General features: G+C 32.6%; 6 protein-coding genes across 6 annotated transcripts; 2 read left to right on the top strand and 4 right to left on the bottom strand.

Moving 5' to 3' along the window:
• Window positions 1-778: 778 nt before the first annotated feature.
• On the top strand, window positions 779-1,222 carry MONOS_10310 (uncharacterized protein; the record flags this gene model as incomplete). The annotated part of the gene is made up of 1 exon (XM_067862752.1): window positions 779-1,222. The coding sequence occupies one exon, from the start codon at window positions 779-781 to the stop codon at window positions 1,220-1,222; it is 444 nt and encodes a 147-aa protein (XP_067724992.1).
• An 8,643-nt stretch (window positions 1,223-9,865) lies between these two features.
• Window positions 9,866-10,096, top strand: MONOS_17788 (uncharacterized protein; the record flags this gene model as incomplete). The annotated part of the gene is made up of 1 exon (XM_067870741.1): window positions 9,866-10,096. One exon carries the CDS (start codon window positions 9,866-9,868, stop codon window positions 10,094-10,096), a length of 231 nt encoding a protein of 76 aa, XP_067724991.1.
• A 2,886-nt stretch (window positions 10,097-12,982) lies between these two features.
• Window positions 12,983-13,333, bottom strand: MONOS_10309 (uncharacterized protein; the record flags this gene model as incomplete). The annotated part of the gene is made up of 1 exon (XM_067862750.1): window positions 12,983-13,333. One exon carries the CDS (start codon window positions 13,331-13,333, stop codon window positions 12,983-12,985), a length of 351 nt encoding a protein of 116 aa, XP_067724990.1.
• Window positions 13,334-13,531: 198 nt separating this feature from the next.
• Window positions 13,532-13,753, bottom strand: MONOS_10308 (uncharacterized protein; the record flags this gene model as incomplete). Its single annotated transcript, XM_067862749.1, has 1 exon — window positions 13,532-13,753. The coding sequence occupies one exon, from the start codon at window positions 13,751-13,753 to the stop codon at window positions 13,532-13,534; it is 222 nt and encodes a 73-aa protein (XP_067724989.1).
• Window positions 13,754-15,906: 2,153 nt separating this feature from the next.
• MONOS_10307 (uncharacterized protein) lies at window positions 15,907-16,854 on the bottom strand (the record flags this gene model as incomplete). The annotated part of the gene is made up of 1 exon (XM_067862748.1): window positions 15,907-16,854. The coding sequence occupies one exon, from the start codon at window positions 16,852-16,854 to the stop codon at window positions 15,907-15,909; it is 948 nt and encodes a 315-aa protein (XP_067724988.1).
• A 72-nt stretch (window positions 16,855-16,926) lies between these two features.
• MONOS_10306 (uncharacterized protein) lies at window positions 16,927-18,456 on the bottom strand (the record flags this gene model as incomplete). The annotated part of the gene is made up of 1 exon (XM_067862747.1): window positions 16,927-18,456. The coding sequence occupies one exon, from the start codon at window positions 18,454-18,456 to the stop codon at window positions 16,927-16,929; it is 1,530 nt and encodes a 509-aa protein (XP_067724987.1).
• Between the last annotated feature and the right edge of the window lie 4,534 nt (window positions 18,457-22,990).

Here is a 22,990-nt window from a genome sequence, read left to right as displayed (position 1 = left end):
TAATATTAAAAACAAAAGTAAAAAATGGAGAATAACAATTTGTTATGAAATCATTAATGTGATTTTTTTGTTCTTTTCACAATTCATTCTTTTCCTTTGCAACCGCCTCTAACAATCTCTTCTCCTTCGCCTCTTTCCAACATCTCCTCTTCCTTTCTTTCCAGACCAACTTATTCTCCTTCAACTTCTTTTTCCTTTTATTTTTTTCCTTCCACTTCTCCTTCCATCCATATTCCTTCTCCCACTTCTCTCTCCTCAATCGCCTCAAATACATCCCAGAACGTTGCTTTGTTCAGCCCCAATTTCTTTTCTTTTTTGAAGCTGCAATAACAAAATGTGCTCCTTCGTGATTCAAAACTAACTCCAAAACCTGCAATTGCTTCAACAACAACAACTGAAACAGAAACAGTTTCAGCAAAAAAAATTTCAACCTGATTCAAAAGCTTCATCTTCAAACAATATTACTCCTAGGATGAACCCACCATCACGTTTTTCTTCTATTTCTTCCGCGCAAACACTTTCTCCATCTATATTATCTGCATCACATTCACAATATGCACAATATATAATGAACCAATCTCTTTTCAGTTCATTATCGACTTATGGAAAGTCTTTGCCATTGAGCGAAACAAATTCACAAATAGCCAAACAATATCCATCAATTTCTGTTCTAGCAACAAAAGTTTGAAGAGTGATGGCAACAGAGATGATTGGAGCTGGAAAAGGAAGGGAAAAAAACATTTCGAATGTGTAGATTCTGAGAGATGAGGAAAAGAAAATGGCAGATCAAGAAAGGCAGGAGCAGAAGAAGGAGAAGAAGATGCTTGCAGAAAAGAAGAAGGAGGAAGAAATTGAGTTGAGCCTAATTCAATTTGAACAGAAAGAAGAAGAAGCGGAAAGGCTGCAAGACGAGAAGAAGTTTGCTGAGATTCGCGACAAGCAGAAGAAAGAAGCAGCGAAGAACGAGGAAAAGGGGCTTCAGCGGTTGCTGAATGAGGAGCAGTTGGAGGCGCTGGAGTTGACAGTTGCTTCATTGAAGGCGATGGCAGAGTTTGAGGTGGCATACGAGTTTGCAGATGTGCAGTACTTTCGGGTGCTGGCGGATGCGCAGAAGAGAGCTGAGGACGAAATGCAGAGGGAGAAGGAGAGAGAGAGAGAGAAAGAGAAAGAGAGAGAAATTGAGAGGGAGAGGGAGAGAGAAAGAGAAAGAGAACTGGAATGAAATGAGGAGAAAAACAAAGAAAGCTCAGAAAGTTCAATGAAGCTTCTTCAAATAGTGAATTTTCTATAACCCCATATTTGCTTCAATCTCATTTTGATTTTCAGTCAACTCTTCATCTGATAACAGCCCCTTCTGCAACGCACGATGATCTTATTCTTCGTCTCATCACGAAAAACACACGACAAATAGCAAATGAACTTAATAATAGCCAATAAGGTGATCTTTCCATTACCAGCCACTCCCACTCATCACTCAACATCGATTCCTCCTTCGTGTCCTCCTCTTCAATGTCCTGTGTTTATTTCGCAATCTTCTCAAACTTCGCTTCCATACAATTCTGTAATTGGGTGATTATTATTGAAATCATAACTTTTTTCGGGTTGCAGATTGATAATAATTTGCTTGTCATTGAAAAGAGCTTTTGAATTCAAATGCTTTATTTTTCACAACTGTATAATTCTTAAGTGAATCAGCTGAAATCAATATTCAAATGTTTCTTTTGAGTGTTTTCACTCTTCAGTGATCATGTATTTTTGTTCAAAGGAAATCCTTGAACCGAAAATTTTGAATGAAAAAATATGATTTCAAAAATAATCACCCAATTTTAACACAAAAGAATCAGCCTTTCTCACTCGCTCCATCTTCTTCTTATTCCTTATATAAAAGAAATGTTTAATAATTAATTTTTGCTTTTGCTCATCAACTTTCATTTGTATTTGAAATGAGCTTTTTCAATTATATAATAGGAAGCTTGCTGTAGTCCATTGACAGTGATAAATAAAGATCACTGAAAGATTAACAAATAATGGAACAGGCAGTTGAAAACAAATTCTAACAGCATAGATTCAAAATATATTATTTCAAACTATGCTGTTAGTTTTTGAACCGAATATTTTCTTGGATTTATCTGATATATTTTCTTTTCAATTAATTTTTATTTTTTGGTCGTTTGCAACATATGTATGTTTGCATTTCATTTTCAAAATAAAAAAATAAGAATTATTCTCAAAATTTTGCAATTTTGATTTTTTGCTTTCTTGATTTTTGTTTCATTAAAATAGAATTATCAAAAATATTACACTTTATTTTTCGTTTATGCAAAAATGTCTTTTTATCGATTTTTTCAGTTTGATAAATATTTGGATGCAAAAACAATTTTCAAATGGATTAAACACATTGTGAATCTCAGATTCTTTTATGAAAAAAAAGTTCTCGACATTGGTTTGTCCATTCGACAGATAATTATCCAATAATTTTTCCATGTCGCAAAGGCCTAGTTGTCAGTTTGAATAAGTTAAACAGGTAAATTTTGATCCCTGTTTCCAGAGAGAATTGTTTAAACAATTGATTTTTTGGTTCAAAAATCAATCGTTTCCTATCAGGAGAAAAGATCATTAATGTTTTTGAATGAAAATTTTTCTTTAACAAAGAAGAAGAAGAAATTTCTTATCAAAATCATAAATACTATTGTTTGCTCTTTCGTTTGCTCTTTCGTTTGCTCTTTAGAGCTTTTCCTTCGAAAAAGATATGCTGAATGGATTTGACTGACATCCACCAATTTCCTTTTTTTTCTTTTTAATGATGCTTTCTTCTCTTGCATAAAAAAAGTTTGTAAAGGAATAAATTTCAATTCCAATTTATGTTTTTATACTTGTTGAATTTTCATTTCATCAATGAATTCAACAATTCCATCATTGCAAAAACACTATGTGTTTCTTTCAATCATATCCCTATAGATAAAAGAAACATAATGCCCAATTGAAAGTGTGATTTGTTTGTGTTGAATTTTTCCCACAAGGTTATATGCATTTGGTGTTTCTTTGTCACATGGTTGTTTCTGATCAAAATCTGAAGAATTAGAGTAAATGATGCAGTTTCCACATTTATTAATGTCAAATGACAAGTGAAATTGTGGTATTTACATAGAGAGTGATATTCCAACATTGGCAAATGCCAACAGAATGGGTTTCGACTTTATTTCCAAACATCGAGTTGCAACAGTTGATTTGACACACTTCTCACAATAGAATTTATTTCTCGAAGTCTTTTTCTCTTCTGATAATTCTTTTTTCAATCCTTGAAACACTGAATTTTCATTAATAATGATATTTGAGGAATTGCTTTCTGAACACGACAGAAGTGTTAGGATTTGGTACAACGCATGCATCAGGAAGCCTATGAGTGATAATCCTCGTTTGGAAATATTTCCATTTATTATCAATTCGACAAAGCTAGAACATGCCTCAATAACGTATTGCTGTTGATTTTCTCCACGTTGAAAAAAGGCATCCCACAAATCAATCAGAAGCTGTTTCCATGATGAAACATTATTATTATAAATGGAAAGAGGCCTGCTAACATTCACTATCTGTGTTTCTTAATGATCTTCATTTTCATGGCCTTGAATTAATGATGGACTATATCGAAGAGCAGAAGAAAAACATTGCAATAAAGAAGCCAGATAACATGTGCAATCCAAATTCTTCAACCCCATTGGAATTATTGGAACATTGTTAGAAATGCAATGCTTTAGGAAACGATCTTGCTTCAATGATAATTCTTTTTTTATATTGTTTATAATGTGTTTGACAAACAATGGGGATATGTAATTCAATCCATTTTGACAATTTTAGCAAATGAATTATTCTTTCATTTTCATAAAAAAGTTTTTGCAATGTTTATCTAATCAGAAGAACTTTTTAATAATGAGAGAAATGATTGAGTTTTTTGAATGCTTTGAGTATTGGCTGATTGTGGATGATGATGTGGTTGATCAAGTGGATAATTATAATGTGGACATTGTTGGTAGATGTCACCTTTTTTGGACCAACAGTATTTTTCACATAATTATTAATTATGAATAAAAAAGAAAATTAATAAGTAATTAATACTTGTAAAATGTGTGCGGAAAGTTGTTGAAATCAAAAAAAATTTTATTAATAAGATTTATATATATATATATATATTGAATTTTCTGAACCTCATGCTCTATCACCTGCTCCAAATTCATCAGAACTCGAAAGAGGATCATTTTCAGAGTTGTTCTCAATAATGACATCAATATCTTGCAAATTATGTTCCTCATTATTTTCTTCATAATCATCGTCTTCATCAATTTCTTCATGTTTTTTGTAAAAAAAACTCAACATTCAGAAAAGGTCAAATTGAAGCAGTTTTCGACAATGAATGAAGAAATGAAGTCTTGAATGAATGCATCTCTCATTCCGGAAACTGGTAGAAACTCTCTGAAATGATGCCGCATCCCTTCGACAGTGTTTGTCCATGCTCCAGTTGCAGGATCCACATAATGTCGAACGTGTACAACAATTTTATGAATATAGCCTTCTTTTGCTAATGTTGCATATGCTCTCCAAGAATCACTCATTACAGTCGTTCCAGGCAATATGTGCTGTTTTGTAACTGGCAACAAGGAGTTTCTTGTACGATCTTTGACGATCCATAACATTTTTTACCAATCTGCAGACCCTCTCTTCTTTCGATTGCTCCAAAAATCCATTGTTGCCTCTTGTATCTTCCTCTTCAATATTTTCTTCGACGTAATAAGCATTCATCTATTTCTACTGTCTTGCCTTCACCTCCAAGTTGAACAGGCTCTCTTATTAGGTTCAGTGGACAAGAATATTTACATGCGCTGAACCAAAAAACAAACTGAGTGCCTGTGAGAATTTAGCAGAAGACTTCCATGTTTGATGGACATTCCAATCCAAAAAAAAAGGATTATCATCAACACTTTAAAAATTTTGATGTCCATTTTGTGAAACTGCCTTCCATGAAATAATGAACGTTTCACCCTTCTTTTTTTTTTGCATCTCCAATACTTCTTCCCTGTTTTCTCTCCGATAAAATTCATTGGAGTTCTGTATCTCCGGCATCAAGGTGATTTTATTTTCAGTATTGTTCTAAATATCCATAGCCAGGCTTTATTTTCGTTTTGAAATGTCTTCAGTAGCTAATGAACTTCTTTTGGATTCATTTGAAGTTTCGATCAAACAAAAAAAATAATGATCATATCCCATAAATTCAAAAAAATTTCCATTATTATTTTTATTTGGGTGATTATTTCTGAAAGCATGTTTTTTCATTCAAAAATTTCGGTTCAAATATTTCTCTTGAATATTAACCAACGGACATTGATTAGTTAAAAGGTATATTGCATTCATTTTGATCTTTGATTCGGAAATAGTATTTGTTTTAGAAACAGTTGTGATAATTTTATCATCTGAATACAAAAACACTTCACATTGACAAACAATCCTTTTAAAATCAATTCCCCGAAATAATATAGGGGAAAATACGGACTTTCAAGCTGTTTTTGTACAAAGCAAGAAAATAATTGCTTCATTTATAACTTTATTTCACTTTCTCAGAATTTGAAATAAATTTGATTTTCATATCCTCAAATAGGCATCGAAGAAATCAAAACAAAAAGTTTTTCAACATTTCACGAATGTCAATAAATGTTCCCATTTTTATTGAATTTTTGTGCACAATACGCTTATCAAAATTGCATGATTTTTCTATGAAAATGCCTGAAATCAAATATATTGTCCCATATATGATTTCAAAAATAATGGCCCATTTATTAACACATTTCCGCATATCTATTCACCTTATATGTTACATTTTAACACATTTTTTTTAATAAATAATGCACTTCATTCAAAAAAATATTTAGTCCACCACATGTGACATTTGCCATATTGTTCGAATTGAAAAAATATTAATAAGCAATTTTTGAGATTTGACAATTTGTAATAATCGAATTCGTGGAAGTATTTCTATTTTCATATGGCAAATTTTTTTTGAAAAGTTCCTTTTGTTAAATTTTTATTCAATTTGAAAATTAAACAAAAGGAACTTTTCAAAAAAAATTTTCCATATTTTTCTGTGTTGTTATTCAATATACCTTGCCATGCGCATTCCTTTGATAAGACCATTTCGATAAAGACATTGGATCAATTAATTGAGGAGATAAAACTTCATTTGCAACTTTTTCTTGAACATCAATGCCACGAACTGGTGAATCTTTCGTAAAACAATCTTATGCTTAAGTGCGACCACCTCTTTTAATTAAACGTGATAAAGAAGATATATAATCAAGTGGAATTATTGTTTTTCGATTAGCATTTTTGGAGCAAATTGTTTTCATTGTTTCATTTGAAATGGAAGGCGCTTTTTGGATTTCAGATACTTCAGACTGCTTTCCTTTTATCACTGATTCATTTTTGTTTGGTTTTTTTGAATTTGGACACTGTCTTTGCTTTGTCTCTGTAATGATTAAATCGTTCTATGTTGATTTATCCAAAAATGCATTTTCATTATCTTCAATGGAGGTTTTGTATTTTGCAGATAATCTCGAAGATGCTTCAGAAGAATGGGAAAGCATCCAATCATTTCCTTTTTTCCAATCTTCATTTTTCAATCCTTGTCCTAAACAAAAAATCACTCGAAAAAGAAACAAAAGGAACAAACCTAATCAACAAACTGGAATAGAAGGTTATCTTGGTGTGCTGATTTGATTGCAACTTTATTTCAAACATTTTTTAGCATGATTCAACATCCCCTGAGTCACATCGTACCCATATGAATTCAATCCCGATAATGAAAAAAATTTTGAAAGAGCTTGTCACTGCATCGTTTTGTTATTCTTTAAAGATTGTGAATGCACAATGGCTAAATCTTTTGTCAATGAATCTGCCGTTGCTAATTGTTCATAATAATACACATATTAAATTTCATTATATGAAAAGTGATTTTTGTGAATTTTTGCTTGAAAAATAAAAAAAAAAATTAAAAAAAAAAAAAAAAACCTATTAATATGTCTTTTAACTTTTTTCATGCAAAAAGAGGCCTCTTTCAAATTCGTGAACATATACAGTACGAGTTGTTGTGTATCCTTTCCCACTTCTCTTTTCAATTCATTCCAGACAAGATTTGTTCTTGTCGAAAGTGTTGACTTCGGAATTGTTTTCATTTGAATAAATTGTGAAAATGTTCTCCTGATTATTATTTGAACTTATCAAAAGCTTGAAAAAATTTCTTTTAAATGACACTGTAAAACTTTTAATCAACAATTATTATCAAATATGTTGTCTCTGAATTTTTGTATTTTCTATAAAAAATGAACGATTGTCAAAACGGATATTCATTTTTTTAACGTTTATTCACAAAGAACAAATGAACAATGAATTATTTCAACAAAATCACATTCCGATACAACAAAATAGTGAATTAAACATTGATAGATTTTTATTTAGAACATTTATGTCAATATTTTTCTATTGCAATTCAAATTTACACATCCTCAGTCTTCAGACTTATCAATTTCTTTCAAATAATATTTCATTTAAATATTAGGGTAATGATTTTATCTTGACCTATTATATTTGTTTAGACCTTTTTCTTTTTTGCCATGCTTTTAGCTTTACACAAGCCTGCGAAAAATAAAAAATAACCAGAAATGTTTGAAATGTTTTAATTTCCTTATTCTGTATTTTTTTTCAATATTTCATGTTTCACAAAAAGATCGAGGATGATTATAATTTTTTGTTTTGATCATTGACTTGCTGCTTTTCCAGCGAATATTTTTAATCGGAAGTTTTAAGCTTTCGGGTCATAATATATCGTTTCTTTTTTATATGATTTATTTGTTTAACACTTTCTCAACTTGTTTTTTTAACATTTTTTCTCATTTCACACATTTTTCAAAAAAACATGATTTCCAAAATAAATGAACTTTTGTTTTTTCATTCTTTGAAACAAAATGATAATAAATTTGTTATGAATTGATATCTTTAAGAAAAAACAACTGAACATTTGTTGATAACGAACAATTTTCAGATCAAAAATTTCATATGTCCCACAATTTCGCTTCAAATTCTTGAACAATCCTTTTTCATTTCAGAATTTAACAAAAATATATACAATAAATAACACCTTGTTTTAATTTTTTATTAACTTAAAAATTCACACAAATTCTTATTTATTCCGAAAACCGTGTTTTAAGCAAAAACAGTGAAATGAGAAGAAAAGATCAAAAATTTAATTGAAAAAGTTAAAAACAAGTTAAAATAATAATATTGGAATGTGGAATGCTGATGCTGTGGCTTTAAACGTTCGGTATGAAATAATCGCTTCACATTCAGCAAGTCTTTGATATGGGTACTTTTATAAAAAAAAAATAACAATTTTTATGAACAAAAAACTTTTGAAATATTAAATAACAGAAAGTTGTAAATAATTATGATAATTTTTTTTATTTTCTTATTTTTAGTTTCAAACCTTTGCTTAGCTCGGAATAAGCTTCACAAAGTTTCAATAAAAAGGGTTTATATAAAATTTTGAGGTCAAAATAATGTTTGCACCCAATTTGCACATCAAATACAACAATTTCTATTTTCAACTCAATACAAACAAAAGATTTCAAAACATCAATGAAACAAAAAATTTTTTTTGATAAATTCAATTGTTCACATTTTTGAAAAACGTGGAATAAACTTTGATTATTCATTTCTTCTACCTCCTCCTTTTTTTTATCTTTCATCTTTCTCTTGAAGTTCCTCTCCTTCTGCTTTTTCTTCTTCTGCTTCAACTTCTCTTTCGGCTTTTCCTTCAACTGCTCTGCATGTTGTGTCTTCGCAACCGAAAAGCGATGTCATTTCAGCAAAATCATAAAAAAGAATCAAAGTGTTTTTCCTCTCTTTACTTCGTTCATGCACACTTTCCGTGTTGTGCGTGTGATTGAAATGACAAAGAGAAAAGAAAATATTGTCCAGAGAAATTCAACGCTGACAGAGGTATTTACGATCCATTTCAATCTGTTTGAATTTCTCCTGCTTCTTCTTTATTGTTACAGGGTCTGGAAGAAGAGTTAGAAAACGGAGAAATGTTATGAATACAATTCAAACACAACGAAACTGCATTATGAGGAGCGACTGGATTGGGGATAATTCCATATGAAGCTGTTGTGGATGTTCACATCCATAACACGGAGAAGGTGATTGCGTGAAAAGATCTTTCCAAGAGTCAAATGAACCACACTTTTGCAAACGAGCTTTCACCTGCTAATGAGACATTCAACAGCTACGATGGCCTGCACTACACAGAAACCTTTTTGAGTCTGTTGCAGAATCTGCTTCGTTTGAATCTCTATTTAGGTGCTGCTCAACGTGGAAGCAAGACATTTTGAAGATCGTATGCCATTCGCTGAGTCCAACTGATGCGCATGTTTCATAAAAGAGTGGACGAGGTGCAAAGATGACGGAGATGCACTTTCTGGTGTAGGTGCCCATCGGAGAGGTGGATACACAAATGCAGTCGATAGTGCTGCGGAACGAAGGTTGGACGAGCATCGACTACAGGCTCGTTCTGACCGATGAAAAGCGTCTGAATGCGAAGGCGACTTATTTCCCTCTGTTTGAATATTCTATCACGAGAGGGATTGTGCAGGAGTGTGGAAAGCAGACAATATACCGGAGCTTCCATCAGCTGATGTAAATAGGTTATTTTGTGAGGATTCCAATCAAGCTGGAAAGCAGAAACATCTCAATGAATGAGATGAACGAGAATGTTGGAGGAGGAGCAGTTAAGAGAAGGAAGTGATGGACAGAAGGTATCACTCATATGGAGACTGTGCCGCAAGCGCTTCTGGCAGGCGAAGGCTTTATCGCAAAGAAAGACGCAGAGCTGCTTGTAAATGAGAAAAAGACAAAAATTCCAGTTTCCTCCTTTTCATTTGCCTCGCAAGCTGTGTTTGATATCGCATTAGCGAATTTGTTTATGGGAGTGTGGAGGGTTGGAGTTTGGAGCGGAAGCTGGAATGCCTGGCATGTCCACGTGTGGAACAACTTCTAGCTCTGCAGCAGAGGGCGTATGAAAAAAGAGAGAAGAGAGGCATCTTGTTTGACTGGAAAAAGAGCTATCCGCTGATCAAGTCGCAGATTTCGACTATTCAGTCGATCAAAGGAAAAATTGTGGTATGATTGAAATGTGTGTGTGTGTATGAATGTATGTTTTGGAGCTGCATGCAATGACAGCTGCACAAATTATGGACATTTCACTTCAGTGCAATATCAGAAATACGATTTTTTCTTTTTTCGATCTTGAATTCTTTAATTGCAATTCATAATTCTTCTTCTTTTTCCATAGTGAATGGGGTTTATGCAAATTCAGAAGAAAAAAACATCTTTTCGTATCATTGTATCTCCTCAGCCCGTCGTTCATTTTCTGTAAATGCTAATTCTTCTTCTTCTTCTGTTTGTGTTGCCTCCTGCTTTTCTCAGACAGCATTGATGATCACTCCTCCGATTCTTCACAATCTATACAGCACTTTCATTGAGAAAAACAAAAGGGATTCCTTTTTCTTCTAATTCTGTGCCTTCTAAATCTTCCTCTTCCTCTTCACTGGCAATTGCTCCGCACCAACCAAGCATCTATAAGCTACCACCGAGAGTGAGTGTCATTGAGCGCATGGTGAAATCATGAGGTATTCGAATAACCACAGGACTTTTGAAGATCCGAACACTTCTCGAAAAAGTGAGAAATAAGGAGAATCAGTTTATTTTGGGACTGGCGAGGAAGCCTGTTGGTCACCTTTCGGAGACTGTTGAATAAACATTGCAATAGCGAACATTGACCAATTGCATTTAACTCAATGAGATCACGAAGTAGGTGTTGCAGGAAGCAGTGCAGGCAAAAGAGGAGCAAAAGGAAAAGGAGAAAGAAGCTTTTAAAATGAACAACCTCATTTGAACGAAATATGCCATGAAAAAAAATAAGAAAAAATAAAGTGAACTGGGTTTAGCTGAGAATGACTCAAAGCAGCAGTTCAGGAGGAAAGAATTTGACAGAAGTGAAAAAAGGAAAAAGAGTGGATGCTTCTCTTTCTTCTTCTTTTTAATTATTTCTTCTTCTATCTTCTTCTCCAATACAGTTTGCTTCTGAAACGAAAAAAAAAATTAAGATAAAGCACTCCTTATCGTTCTTTTGCTTCACAATTCTGAAATTCACATTCTCTAATTCTGGTACATGATTCAATTCATTACATATTCATTTCTTCTCCACATCGATTTTTTCCTTTGCAAGAATTTTAAAAAGAACAGTGTTCTCTCTCAACCGAACTGATTTCATCACACATAATTCCGCTGCCTCAATAATGAGCATCGTAGTTACTAAAAGAGCAATGAGAAACAGACACAGAGGTGTTTGATTGACTGTACATGCACAAAGCTCCATCACTTGGTACTCTGTCAAAATTTGAGTTATTGTTTTTTGTTAAGTTTGATCCACTCCACTCGCACCAAGTGAATGTATTCTGTTCATGTTCTGTAACGTTTTGTTTACCGAGATTTGAATAATGATTTTCAGTTCCAGGAAAATTATAGTTTCTATTTCGAAAATATCCGATAAGCGAGGTGCTTGGAACAGCAAAAGAGGATAAATGTGAAAAAAAGAAATACATTTTTATTTTGATGATTTTGAACTCAACAGAGTGCGCAACGCTGCAAATTCTTCCGATGAATAGCAATGAAAGTGATCCAATAGTGCATGTGCCGATTGTTAAAACAAGAAAACGAATGATTCTTTTGCTTTTTATTAATTCTTTGTTTTTTTTTTTTTTTTTTTTTGAAAGAGATAAATGGAAAAAAGATATGAAAAATGAACACAAAATATTTAAGAACTGAAAAAAATAACAAAACAGGAAAAATGTTTTTGGCATGCAAATTGGATTCATTCTGGAAAAAAATGAAATAAAAATTTAAGGTTTTCAAATAAATATTATGTATATGTTGTTGTTAAAAAATGATTTTTATGTGTTTTTGATATCACATCTTTCACATTAACAACTTATATTCGAAATCAGTTTATTTCAGTGTTTTTTATTAATAAAATTATTTTAATTTTTTAATATTTTATTTTAATCAATCATCGAACGATTTTATAATCTCATAAATAATTACACATGTTTTTGTATGCAAGAACATTTTTGGCATATTTTTCATTCATTTCCCATCGAATAAAATCACAGAGCTTAATATATGTGGGTTATATTTTTTGAAAAATCATTTTGAAAAGCCTAATCTGTCCAAAAAAAAATTAAGTTTTTGATTTCAATCACCATAATCATTATTCAAATAAAAATTATTTTTCCCTTTTGTGTATTATTCTTCCTCATTTTAATGAATATCAACAGACAGTAACTTCCTTGATTTCATTTGTCATTCAATGAACAAAGAAAATTCTATTTAAAAAACTAAATCATTCGAACAAATAAACCTTGATTTTTCTTCTTTCTAATCTTTATCTATGGAATTACTCTTTTAATTTTACTGTACAATGTGAAAGTGAACAACATTGTTGTTAATTTTTTTCCCAAATTGATTTCAGTATGTTTTATTGAAAAAATAAGCTTCACATTATTTATTACCAACAGTTTTTCTAATCTTCTTTCAAAAGAGTGTGATATTATCTGCAATAGAAATTTATCGCAAATGATTAGAAAATATTGCATGTGTTTATGATAACTTAAGAAATATCTTTAAAAAGAATGAAACTTTGACTGAAAAAGGTTTATTGGAAAAATTTTATCATTGTAAGTTAACAATTATAAGTTAATATGAAAGAAAATCTTTTTGTTTTCTTTGCTAAGCTATTATTTCCAACAATGTTGTTGCTTCCATACAAGCCCTTCTTTTTTATTGAAACAATCAACTTTTTTTCATCATTATGAAATACATGTGCTTAACATGAAATGCACCTCATCGAACTTTTCTCCTTCATCTGCAACTTCTCAACTTTAATCATCTCCAACCACACGTTGTTCCACTCGCATTGAACATACTCGTCTGAAAGAGGAGCAAATGATGAGCAACCTCGTGAGCATCTGTGCACACGTGGTGTGCATCTCTGGCTGAATGTTCTTGTTCCTTTTTCTTCTGAAACAATTGATGTGATCCTTTCCCTGATCCTTTTTCTCTTTCTGTGTGTTTCTTCAGCTTCCTCTATGAACGGCCACCAGTCTTTCTGCTTCATCACTCTTCCTCTTAACATGTCTGCCCGGATATGCCTCAGCCCACTCTTCAGCACACTCATCAAATCCAAAAGCGTTCTTGTCTGCCTTGCGTCGACTGCTGCATTAACAGGCACTTTCCTCGTCTTCCACACAAATTTTCCATTTTCCTCGCATTTGATACGAACATATCTGCAGAGTACATCCTGTTCATCGCTCAAATCTTCCAATTCAGAATTTTAGAGGTCATTCATCATGCAGTTCAATTTCCGCTCTCTTGTCTAAATTGGCATTTTGCTTTCTTTCTCCTCTTGTTGTGCCTCGCTGGCCATTTTGTTCTCTTTCTGGTTAATCTGTGTGCCTGTTTCGAGGTGTGGTTGAAGTATTCCTTGGATGCTGCTAAACAGATTCTTGTCTTTTTCCTCAATCTTCTTCGCCATTTTCTCCATTTTCCTGAGCTCCAGTTCTTCTTTCTCCTTCTTCTTCTTTTGTATTTCTGGCATAGGTCTATTTTGTACAAGTTTGGAAAGGCTTTTTGAAATTCTTTTATTAACATATTATTAATTCTTACAATTATTGCAAACAAACCGCTGATGGAAAATCTGGAAATTCTTCCGTTGAAATTCAAATTTAAAAATTTTTCATTCCCATTATTCTAACTTTATGATCACATTTTTTAAAGTTTATTGATTATAATTATTAAAATTTAAGATGATCACTAACAAGGAACATAATATAATTCCAACATTTACGGAATTTTAAATTTCTTCAAAAGGTTCTGATAAATTTTCTCTTGAGCCACAAATGAAAACTGGAATAGTCAAAGATAACATAAGATGTTGTAACGGCATAAGACAAATGCTTTTGAAAAAGTGGAGGAATGTTGGAAGAAATAGTTCTTTGTGAACAAAATGAGGAAAAGAAGAGAATCGGATTTGAATTCAATAATTGAAACAATAAAATTACAACCTTTAGAAGTTATGTGCTTATAACACTCTTTTTGGTACGAACATTCAATTTTTGAAACAGTCAAAGAAACAAAAATATCGAAAGCTTCATTTATTAAGTTCAATGAACTCTTGAGAAGGATTTGTATTTTCAAAGAAATCAATAAAACAGTAAAAATTGGAGAAAACAGAGAAGTGGAAATTTTCGATTCTCTAATGTCAAAAAGCAAGAACAACGTGGGAAGAATAAGGACCCTAACATTGGAAATGGGTAGTGATTTAAAGAAAAAAAGGAAATTTGGTCCAAAAATTAAGAATAGAATTTTTTCCAGATCGAACAGAAGAAACTGTAACAAAATGTGTTAACAAGCATATTCATCACAGTTCGCATATTTATTCTGACAAATGATCTGCATATATTGGAATAACAAAGGAAGGATTCGAACTTGAAAGTGTGAACCATTCAGATAATTTTATTCAACCTTGAAAACAAACGTGTTTTCACACAAACAATTGAATTAATATGGTCTATCATTAAACACCATATTCCAATTAGAGGACGGACATTTACAAAGAAAAAAAGAATTCATTTATGAATTTGTTAATAGATTTAACAACAAAGCGAACTTATAAAAATTCATCTACGACTTGGCAAACACAAACGAGAAGGTGCTGAAAGCATTTTTGATTACGGACGAAGAATAAGAAAAAGATATTAATCTAACATTTCAAAAAGAAAAGAAAAAAATTCAACAACTCTACGATTTGAAGAAATCTGTAGGTGAAAAAGCTCAAAAGGAATGTGTGTTTTTCGACGAAAATGATCTCGTTATACTCCTGAAGAAAGAAAAACGATTTCGAATTGAAATGTTGAAAGACAAAAACGAAAGTTGCATTGAGAAAAGAAAAAATACAAAAGAACACTGCCCAATAGAAAAAAGATATTCCCAAAACAAGGAAATCGAAAATGAAAAAGAAAGCAACGAAATACACAACGATGAAGAAGAAAACGAATCCGAAGATGATGAATATTCATTTGAAATTGAAAAAAGAGAGGTGATAGGGAATGAACAAAATGAGGAAGATGTGGAGGATGAAACCAAAGAAAAAGTTGAGTAAGAATCAGGGGAAGAAATTGAATAGGTGGAAGGAAAGGAAGATGAGGATGAGGAGGAGGAGGAGGAAGAAGAGGATGAGGAAAATCTGGCGATTGTGGAAAATAAAGAAAAAGAAATAACCAAAACAAATGAGTTAGAAGAAATTGATAGAAAAAATAGAAAATGTGTTAAAAATGAAATGAAATGAAAATTTTACAAATACAACATTCACATCGCAAAATATATGAACACAAAAGGTTCATTGCTTTGTAGAAATAGTGCAAAAGACTATATCCAAAAAAGAATAAGTTACTCTGAAATTAAGTTCAACAAGAGATTAAAACAAATAGACCAATCATCAAACCGTAAATTTCTTCGGAGCGATATGCGTAACAAAACTGTTGGAACCCTGGAAAAGCCACTGATTTTGTAAATTTTCATTCCATGTATTTATTATTAGGATGTCATTTCAATAAATTTTCACATCATTTTCCATTGAAAATACTGCTCCAAGAGTAAAAATATTTCTATCAAATATGTTATTGCATCAATTTAAATTGAAAAATATTTTTTCGATCTTATTTTGAAGTTGCAACATTTCCTTCTTTCATTTTAATTGTTGATTTTTTCCGAATAGTTAATTGCCGCAATTCCATTGGAACAATATGTTTTGGCTTTTCCATACAGAATGCATACAATCACTTCTGTTTTCTTTTCCATCTCTTTCAACACTTCAGATGAGATAACCGAAAGCACCTCCTTCTCTAATATGAAATCATTTTCTTCAATGGTGCTCGTGCATGGAAGTTCAATATCCCCTTCTTTCATGTTCAATCTCAGCGATAAATCACACGGAAGAAGCAGCTTCCCACGAATTATCAACTCCACATTTCCATTTGGCTGAGAAATATTCTTCACCTCTTCCAAAATGGGGATGAAAAATGATGAATCTCTTTCTGATGCAATCTCTCCCAATTGACATCCTTCATCCAAAATCCAAAGCGATGAGTTATCTTTCAGCCCATCTCCTCCTTTCACGCTCACAACATTCATTTCGTAATTCACTTCACAAATCACATTCCTTCTGGCAGATGGATATCCCTCAATAGATGGATTGTTGTTCTCAAATTCTCCTTTCTCAATCTTCACACTTCCTCCACTCACGCACAATCCTCCTTCCTTGCTCTTCACAACTGTTGTTTCCCTCATCACCACATTGCTATTTTCAATATCAACCAATGGCCCATTCCATTTGCATAATCCCTCTTTTCTATTGTTTTCTTCATTGACAAACTCAATTTCTTTTTCTCCATCAAATACACAATTCTCAGTCCTCACATCCTTGGAATTCCTGATCTGCATCACGCTTCCCTCATCAGCCGAATTCACACACTTTCCGAATGAACTGTTCAGCACGCTCGCCTCTTGCTCAGCTTCTTCCATCCCAATCACACACACCTCTAACAACAATGTCACATTCTCAACTCCCATCTCTTTCATATCCACTCTCGCTTTCCCTCCAACGCTCTCAACATCTCCCTCACATATGAAATTTAACATTCTTTTTTCAACATTTGTCACATCTGATTCTTCACATAATTCAATTGCTGAATGATCATTGAATGTCAACCCTTACTCCATCACAAATCGTTCCATTTTCAGATTCCCACTCTGTGCATTCACAATGCTATATCCAAAGGACAAACTTGATGTGCTCTCTGACAAATGAGCAACTGAACAGTCTGTGAGTGTGAGTGATGAGCTGATCAAGCCAATAAGTAATGTTGCACTCGATAACAGAAATGGAATTTGGAGCCCAATGTTCTTGATTGAGCTTGCACTCTGAACATTTATCAAATACGAAGATGTCATTCCACTCGGTACCCTCACATTCACATTCGTCTTGTTAATCTCACAATACACCTCCCATTCATATGTTCCCTCCATCAACACAACTTCTCCCAGCTCAAACCCTGAATTCAACGCAATGTTCTTCTTTGCTGAGCTGAATCTGTTTTGGGCTGCCTTTGCGATCGTTTTGCATGGAAAATACCCAAACCCACAAAACCACGAGTCATATCCTCCATACCCATTCACCTCTATCCCCACATGTGCTGCTCCTGAAAACGCTTCCAAAAACACATTCAATGGGAATATTCCCATTCCTCCTTCATTCCGGTCATATCCCATCAGCTCATCATAAACAGATGGATTGTGTCCAACATTCAGCTTTGTGGTTGTTATTGTCCCACTCACCATTCCACTCCCATTCACAAACACATCTTTCCCTCCCAGTGTTGCACTGCAACCAACAAAACTCACTGATGATATCGCAAAATCAAATGAATTATCTGCCAGCCACAGCATCACCCCTCCTCCATATCCGCTGCACTTTGTTTTGTTGAATTGTGTTGTCTCTCTGCTGTGCGATGTTGATGTTCCAATCCGAGTTTTGCTTGAAGGCGCTTCCAACTCAACCTTTATCCCCCCTCCATTCCCATTTGCACACTCACATCCCTCTATTGAAGTGTTCCACACCACAAATGTTTCTCCTCCCTTCACATTCTTTGATATTACCACTCCATCCCCTGTTGTCCGATTCACATTCCGAATTGTCACATTCGCCAAAACACTCTCTCCAGTTGACGATTCTGCTGATGATGGTTCTGCAAATAGCGATTGAATCATTTTCATATTTTTGATCTCCACATCAATAATCTTCAGCTGCGTCAGCGCTACTTCAAACACAAATGCTGATATTCCGCTCCCTCCTGTTTTGCTCGTGGTGATCACAACATCCTCCAACGAGAGTGACCCACCCCCATCAGATACCACAACCACACTCGGCGAAGGACTTGAATTTGAGTTGCAATCAACCTTCAAATGACTCATTCCCAGATGGCCTGTCGATTCAATGAACAGCGCCCCTGATGATGATGAAAGTGCCCCTGTTCCAATCAAACATGTTTCACTTCCCTTCACAATAACTGAAATCTTTTTTGTCCCAATCTCAATCGTTGTTGTATCACTCACATGATCTCGTTCCATCAGCGTGATTGCCAAGCTTATCTGTATCTCACACATCTCAAACGCCTTCTTCACTGAAATACAAGAAAATGTTGTATTTGACCCACAAAGTGGAGATGCATCATTTCCATTCATTGAAACATAAATCGTTTTGTCCTTCAGCCAGTCTTTTTTTGATGTTTGATCAAACACCCAACTCACTGTTCTCGAATAATCATATTCATAACATACTCTCTGGCCATCTGCATTTGTGGCGTTGCATTCATAAAATGGGTTGTCTAAATTCAAAAAGACATTGTAATAATCGACATTAAACGCATCGTTGCAAAGTGGAGAATTGGCTGAGCATTTGCATCCGTGGAAGAAAAGGAAATGTCAATAAATCGTATTGAAAAGTTGTGTAAGCTTCATGTTAAAACACAACCCAACGATGTTCGATGATGATGAATAAAAAACAAACAATCGATCCATATTTTGCATAGAAAAAGAATATTGCTGAAATCCTTTTGTACTCGTCTGAACGTTGAAAAAAATATTGATGCAAACAAAAATGAAATATGGCAATGCCATTCACTCAAACGCACAATTGTTGAAACATGAAAAGAACGATTTCCAAAATAAAAAAAGAAAGAAAAAACATTGAAAAATTCACTTATTAACAATGCATATTAATATACATTCTATAAATCTGATCAATAATGGGAAACAACATATTTCTGCTTGCGTCATATTAGTAAATAATTTGTCAAGGCGAAAAAAACATTCAAAGGTTTATTTTTTCATACACTTAACTTTTAAATATTCATCGGTTTGTCTTTCTTCAAAAAGAAACAAGTAAATGGTCAATACTGCAATGTCAAATATGATCAAGCATCATTTCATCTAAATAACATTGTAATGAAATTATTTTATATGGATCATGATCTGAAAGTTAGAATAATGGGAATGAAAAATTTTTAAATTTGAATTTCAACGGAAGAATTTCCAGATTTTCCATCAGCGGTTTGTTTGCAATAATTGTAAGAATTAATAATGTGTTAATAAAAGAATTTCAAAAAGCCTTTCCAAACTTGGACAAAATAGACCTATGCCAACTTTTCCTAAATATTTCGGTTCATTTTATGATTCTTGTGAGACCGACGTTAATACGTGTGGTTATTTTTTTCATATTATTTCTCTTTAATTTTCATGTTCTTTTGACAAGCGAAAACAAAAAACTGTTCAGCTTTGGCTTCTCAAATACATTCATTCAACAGTTCAGATGACTATCTTTCAAATATTCATTCAATCTGCGGGTCACAATTATCGGAAACGTTTTCGTTAACCCCTTCATTGCAAGCATCAGCAGTTGATATCCCGTGTTTAAAGTCAATAATTCATAAAGAAATAGAAAGAGATGATTCGAACGAATTGACAATTCCCATCTCCCTGATGGATCGTCCAATCGCTAATCAGATTTCCCCCACTGTGACAGCTCACAAGTTCACTGCAAAAGGAAAAATACACAAATATATTGATATTGGATCAACTAAAAAAACGAAAGCAGCCAGCTTTTGATTCGCTTCAAAAAAGAAATGATGAGCGAATCTAAAAAATGGAGATAAATGAAACACCTTTAGAAAACCAAAAGGAAAAACCAGTTTCATTCGGATTCATATGAGATAATGGTTTTTCTGTTGAGAGAAATGAACATTTATGTATTCACACATCAACAATTATCGAATTGGGCAATCTGATCAAATCAGAAATAAAATCATGTCCAAAAAGAGGACAAAAACAAACTTTAATAGTTCATGAAAAGATAATAATTTATTTGGAATGGCTGTACAGAACAATGAATGTGGATAGAATTGTAATGTGTCTTAAGACTTCTATAAGATCTGTGAGCAAAAGGATTGATGAAATTCGTTTTTTTCTATTAACAGTCTTGGAAAAGATGTTTTCAATCCCTCCAAGACCTCCAAAGGAAATGAATGATGATTTTCCAAGTGAAGCGTCATTTGAAGATTCCACAACCATCAAAATTCCAAAGCCAGATGTTCCCCACGAAGAAAATCAATATTCCTATGATGGCCATCACAACGCTATTTGAATGAAAATTGAGGTCGCAGAATCATCATGGGCTTCTTTCAAAGCGTTGTTTATTTCTTATGCAGAGCGAGGAGGTTTGCATGATGTGTTTTCATATCTTCAAGGCACAAAAAAATACGACAAGTTCTTGAAAATGAAAGATAAAGAGAAAAAATAAACATCAAAAGAGCAAACAATAGACAGATGGGGGAAAACATGAACTTTCAAGCTTTTTATGCACTAAGCACGAAAAAGAGCTTCACTCATAATTTTTTTCACTTTCTCAGATCTCAAAATAAATTTGATTTTCACATCTGCAAGCAAATATCATTGATATAATAACACCATGTTGTGTGACATCACATGTATTTCAAACAATGAACCCATTTATTTCTTATTTTTTGATCACAAAAAGTTCATCTCAGGTGCATAATTTTTCAATGAAAATGCCTGAAGCAAAATATTCTGTCCCAGATGATCAATAATGGATGATATTTGTTTCCAAATCCATTTTACTGAATAACGCTTAATCACACCAAAAAAACAGCTAATAAATAAGACAGAATGCACGGATATTTTCATATTTAAATTTTAATTATGGAATCAAATGCTATTACTCCAAATTCTTCAATTCCTTTAATTTCCTCACCTTCACTTTCTCATTTTTCTGCTTCACGTTCGTCGCAAACCTCTCATTCATCATCTCCATGCTTTTCCTCTCCTTCAAGTTAATCTGAGACAAGCCCTTCATCATCGAGTTTTGAAACATCTTTCTCAAAAAGCTCACTATCGATTGAAGAGTTTTACAAAAGGATTGCCAAATGCAGTGCTCAAGTTTAATGGTTTTTTGGACGTTTAAAGAAATTATGGCTAAGATTTTCCGAAAAATCCCTAGTGGAATCAAATATGTGTGATTATTTTTCTAAACATAACTTTTTTCGGTGTGTTTGCTTTTCAAAGGTTTTGTTTCTTTACAGAGGAATTATTCATTCAAAAGAAAACAGAGTGAGTTAAAAACAAAAACGATGTTTGTGATTTTATTCATGAAAAAATTATCTTTGAAAGAAAAAATGACTTTTTTGTGTTCATGAAATAATATTCAATGTGAATTTTCAAACCAAAATTTATAAATGGAAAAATATGGATTCGAAAATAATCACGCATATATTTCATCAGATTTTTAAAAAGCTTGCAGGATTGCGAATATTACAATCTAATGGAACAATTTGAAACTCTTTGATGAAATGAAAAAAACTAGAGGAAACTGAATTTTCCTGAAGAAAGGAAACTCAACAACAACATATAAGAGAAATTAATTCAAGAGCGTGTACACAAAGAAAACTTGTTTGAAAATCATCAAATTGTGAGTAACAATTCATTTGATGATAATTAGAAAAAACAAAATTGAAATTTCTAAAATGGGGCAAAATATTTCCCTTCAGGCATTTTCACTGAATAATAATGCACTTTTCATTGACTTTTTCAGAACAAAAAACACAAAAAAAATGGGTCCATTTTTCGATATTCGTGAAATCTTGAAAAACTTCATGTTTTGATTTCAACTATGTTTGTTTACAGATATGAAAATCAAATTTTTTTCAAAATCTGATAAAGTTATATAATGTTATGAGAGAAGCATTTTTTCAATGCTTTGCGCAAAAAAAGTTTGAAAGTCCGTATTTTTTCCCCAAATCGTTTATGCTCGACAAAAGATTGGATAATTTGGGGAAAAATGAATTCTCCATGATTCATTTTTTTTATATTCAAATATTGACTAAAAATATTTCCGTTTTTATTGTTTCAAAAAAGAAATTCGATAAATCTTTTGTTAAAGAAGCCAACTCATTCAATAGTTATCAAAAGATGAAAAGATCTTCAAAAGACAAAGTTACCATTTTTAATTTATTTCAAACCATTTTGATCGTTCCATTGCCTCTTTTATTTTTCAACTTAACGAAATTATGAATGAAATCGATGGAAATTACAAATGAGATATTATTTTCATCACACAAATAATTTGGCAATATGACATGGGTTATTATTTTTGAAATCATACTTTTTCGTTCAAAATTTACGGGTTAAGCATTTCCTTTGATCATAAATTCATGATCACTGAAGAGTGAAAAGTCTCAATAAAAACATTTGAATATTGATTTCAGCTGATTCATTTATTCTTAAAACATTTGTGAAAAATGAAGCATTTGAATTCAAAAGCTTTTCCCTATGAGAAGCAGAATTTGAAAATTCAAAACACAAAAAAAGTTATGATTTCAAAAAAAATCACTCATATTCTTTTCAACTTTTGAGTATTCTGATAAATTAATCCCAAAATAAAAAATTACACAAATAAAGTGCTCAGTTCTCAAAAAAACCAGGATTATTAGAATAAGCTGCCTGTATTTGAAATAAAGGTTGTTAATTCAAATAAACAATTTCTATTCAAAATAAAATGTCTTATTCGAATTTCATCCATTTTTCTGGAATTGAATTAATTTCACCACTCATCTAAACTTTTTGTTGTTTTTCATCGATGAACTTTATTTTTCAAACAACATTCATAGAAATGATTACGTTATTTTAAGTATTATTATAATTTCAT

This window comes from Monocercomonoides exilis, assembly GCF_001643675.1.
Source record: "Monocercomonoides exilis strain PA203 chromosome Unknown scaffold31-1199392, whole genome shotgun sequence".
In the NCBI taxonomy this organism is placed as follows: domain Eukaryota; phylum Preaxostyla; order Oxymonadida; family Polymastigidae; genus Monocercomonoides; species Monocercomonoides exilis.
The sequence above is the reverse complement of the archived record's forward strand: the minus strand, read 5'-3'. Positions and strand labels throughout refer to the sequence as shown.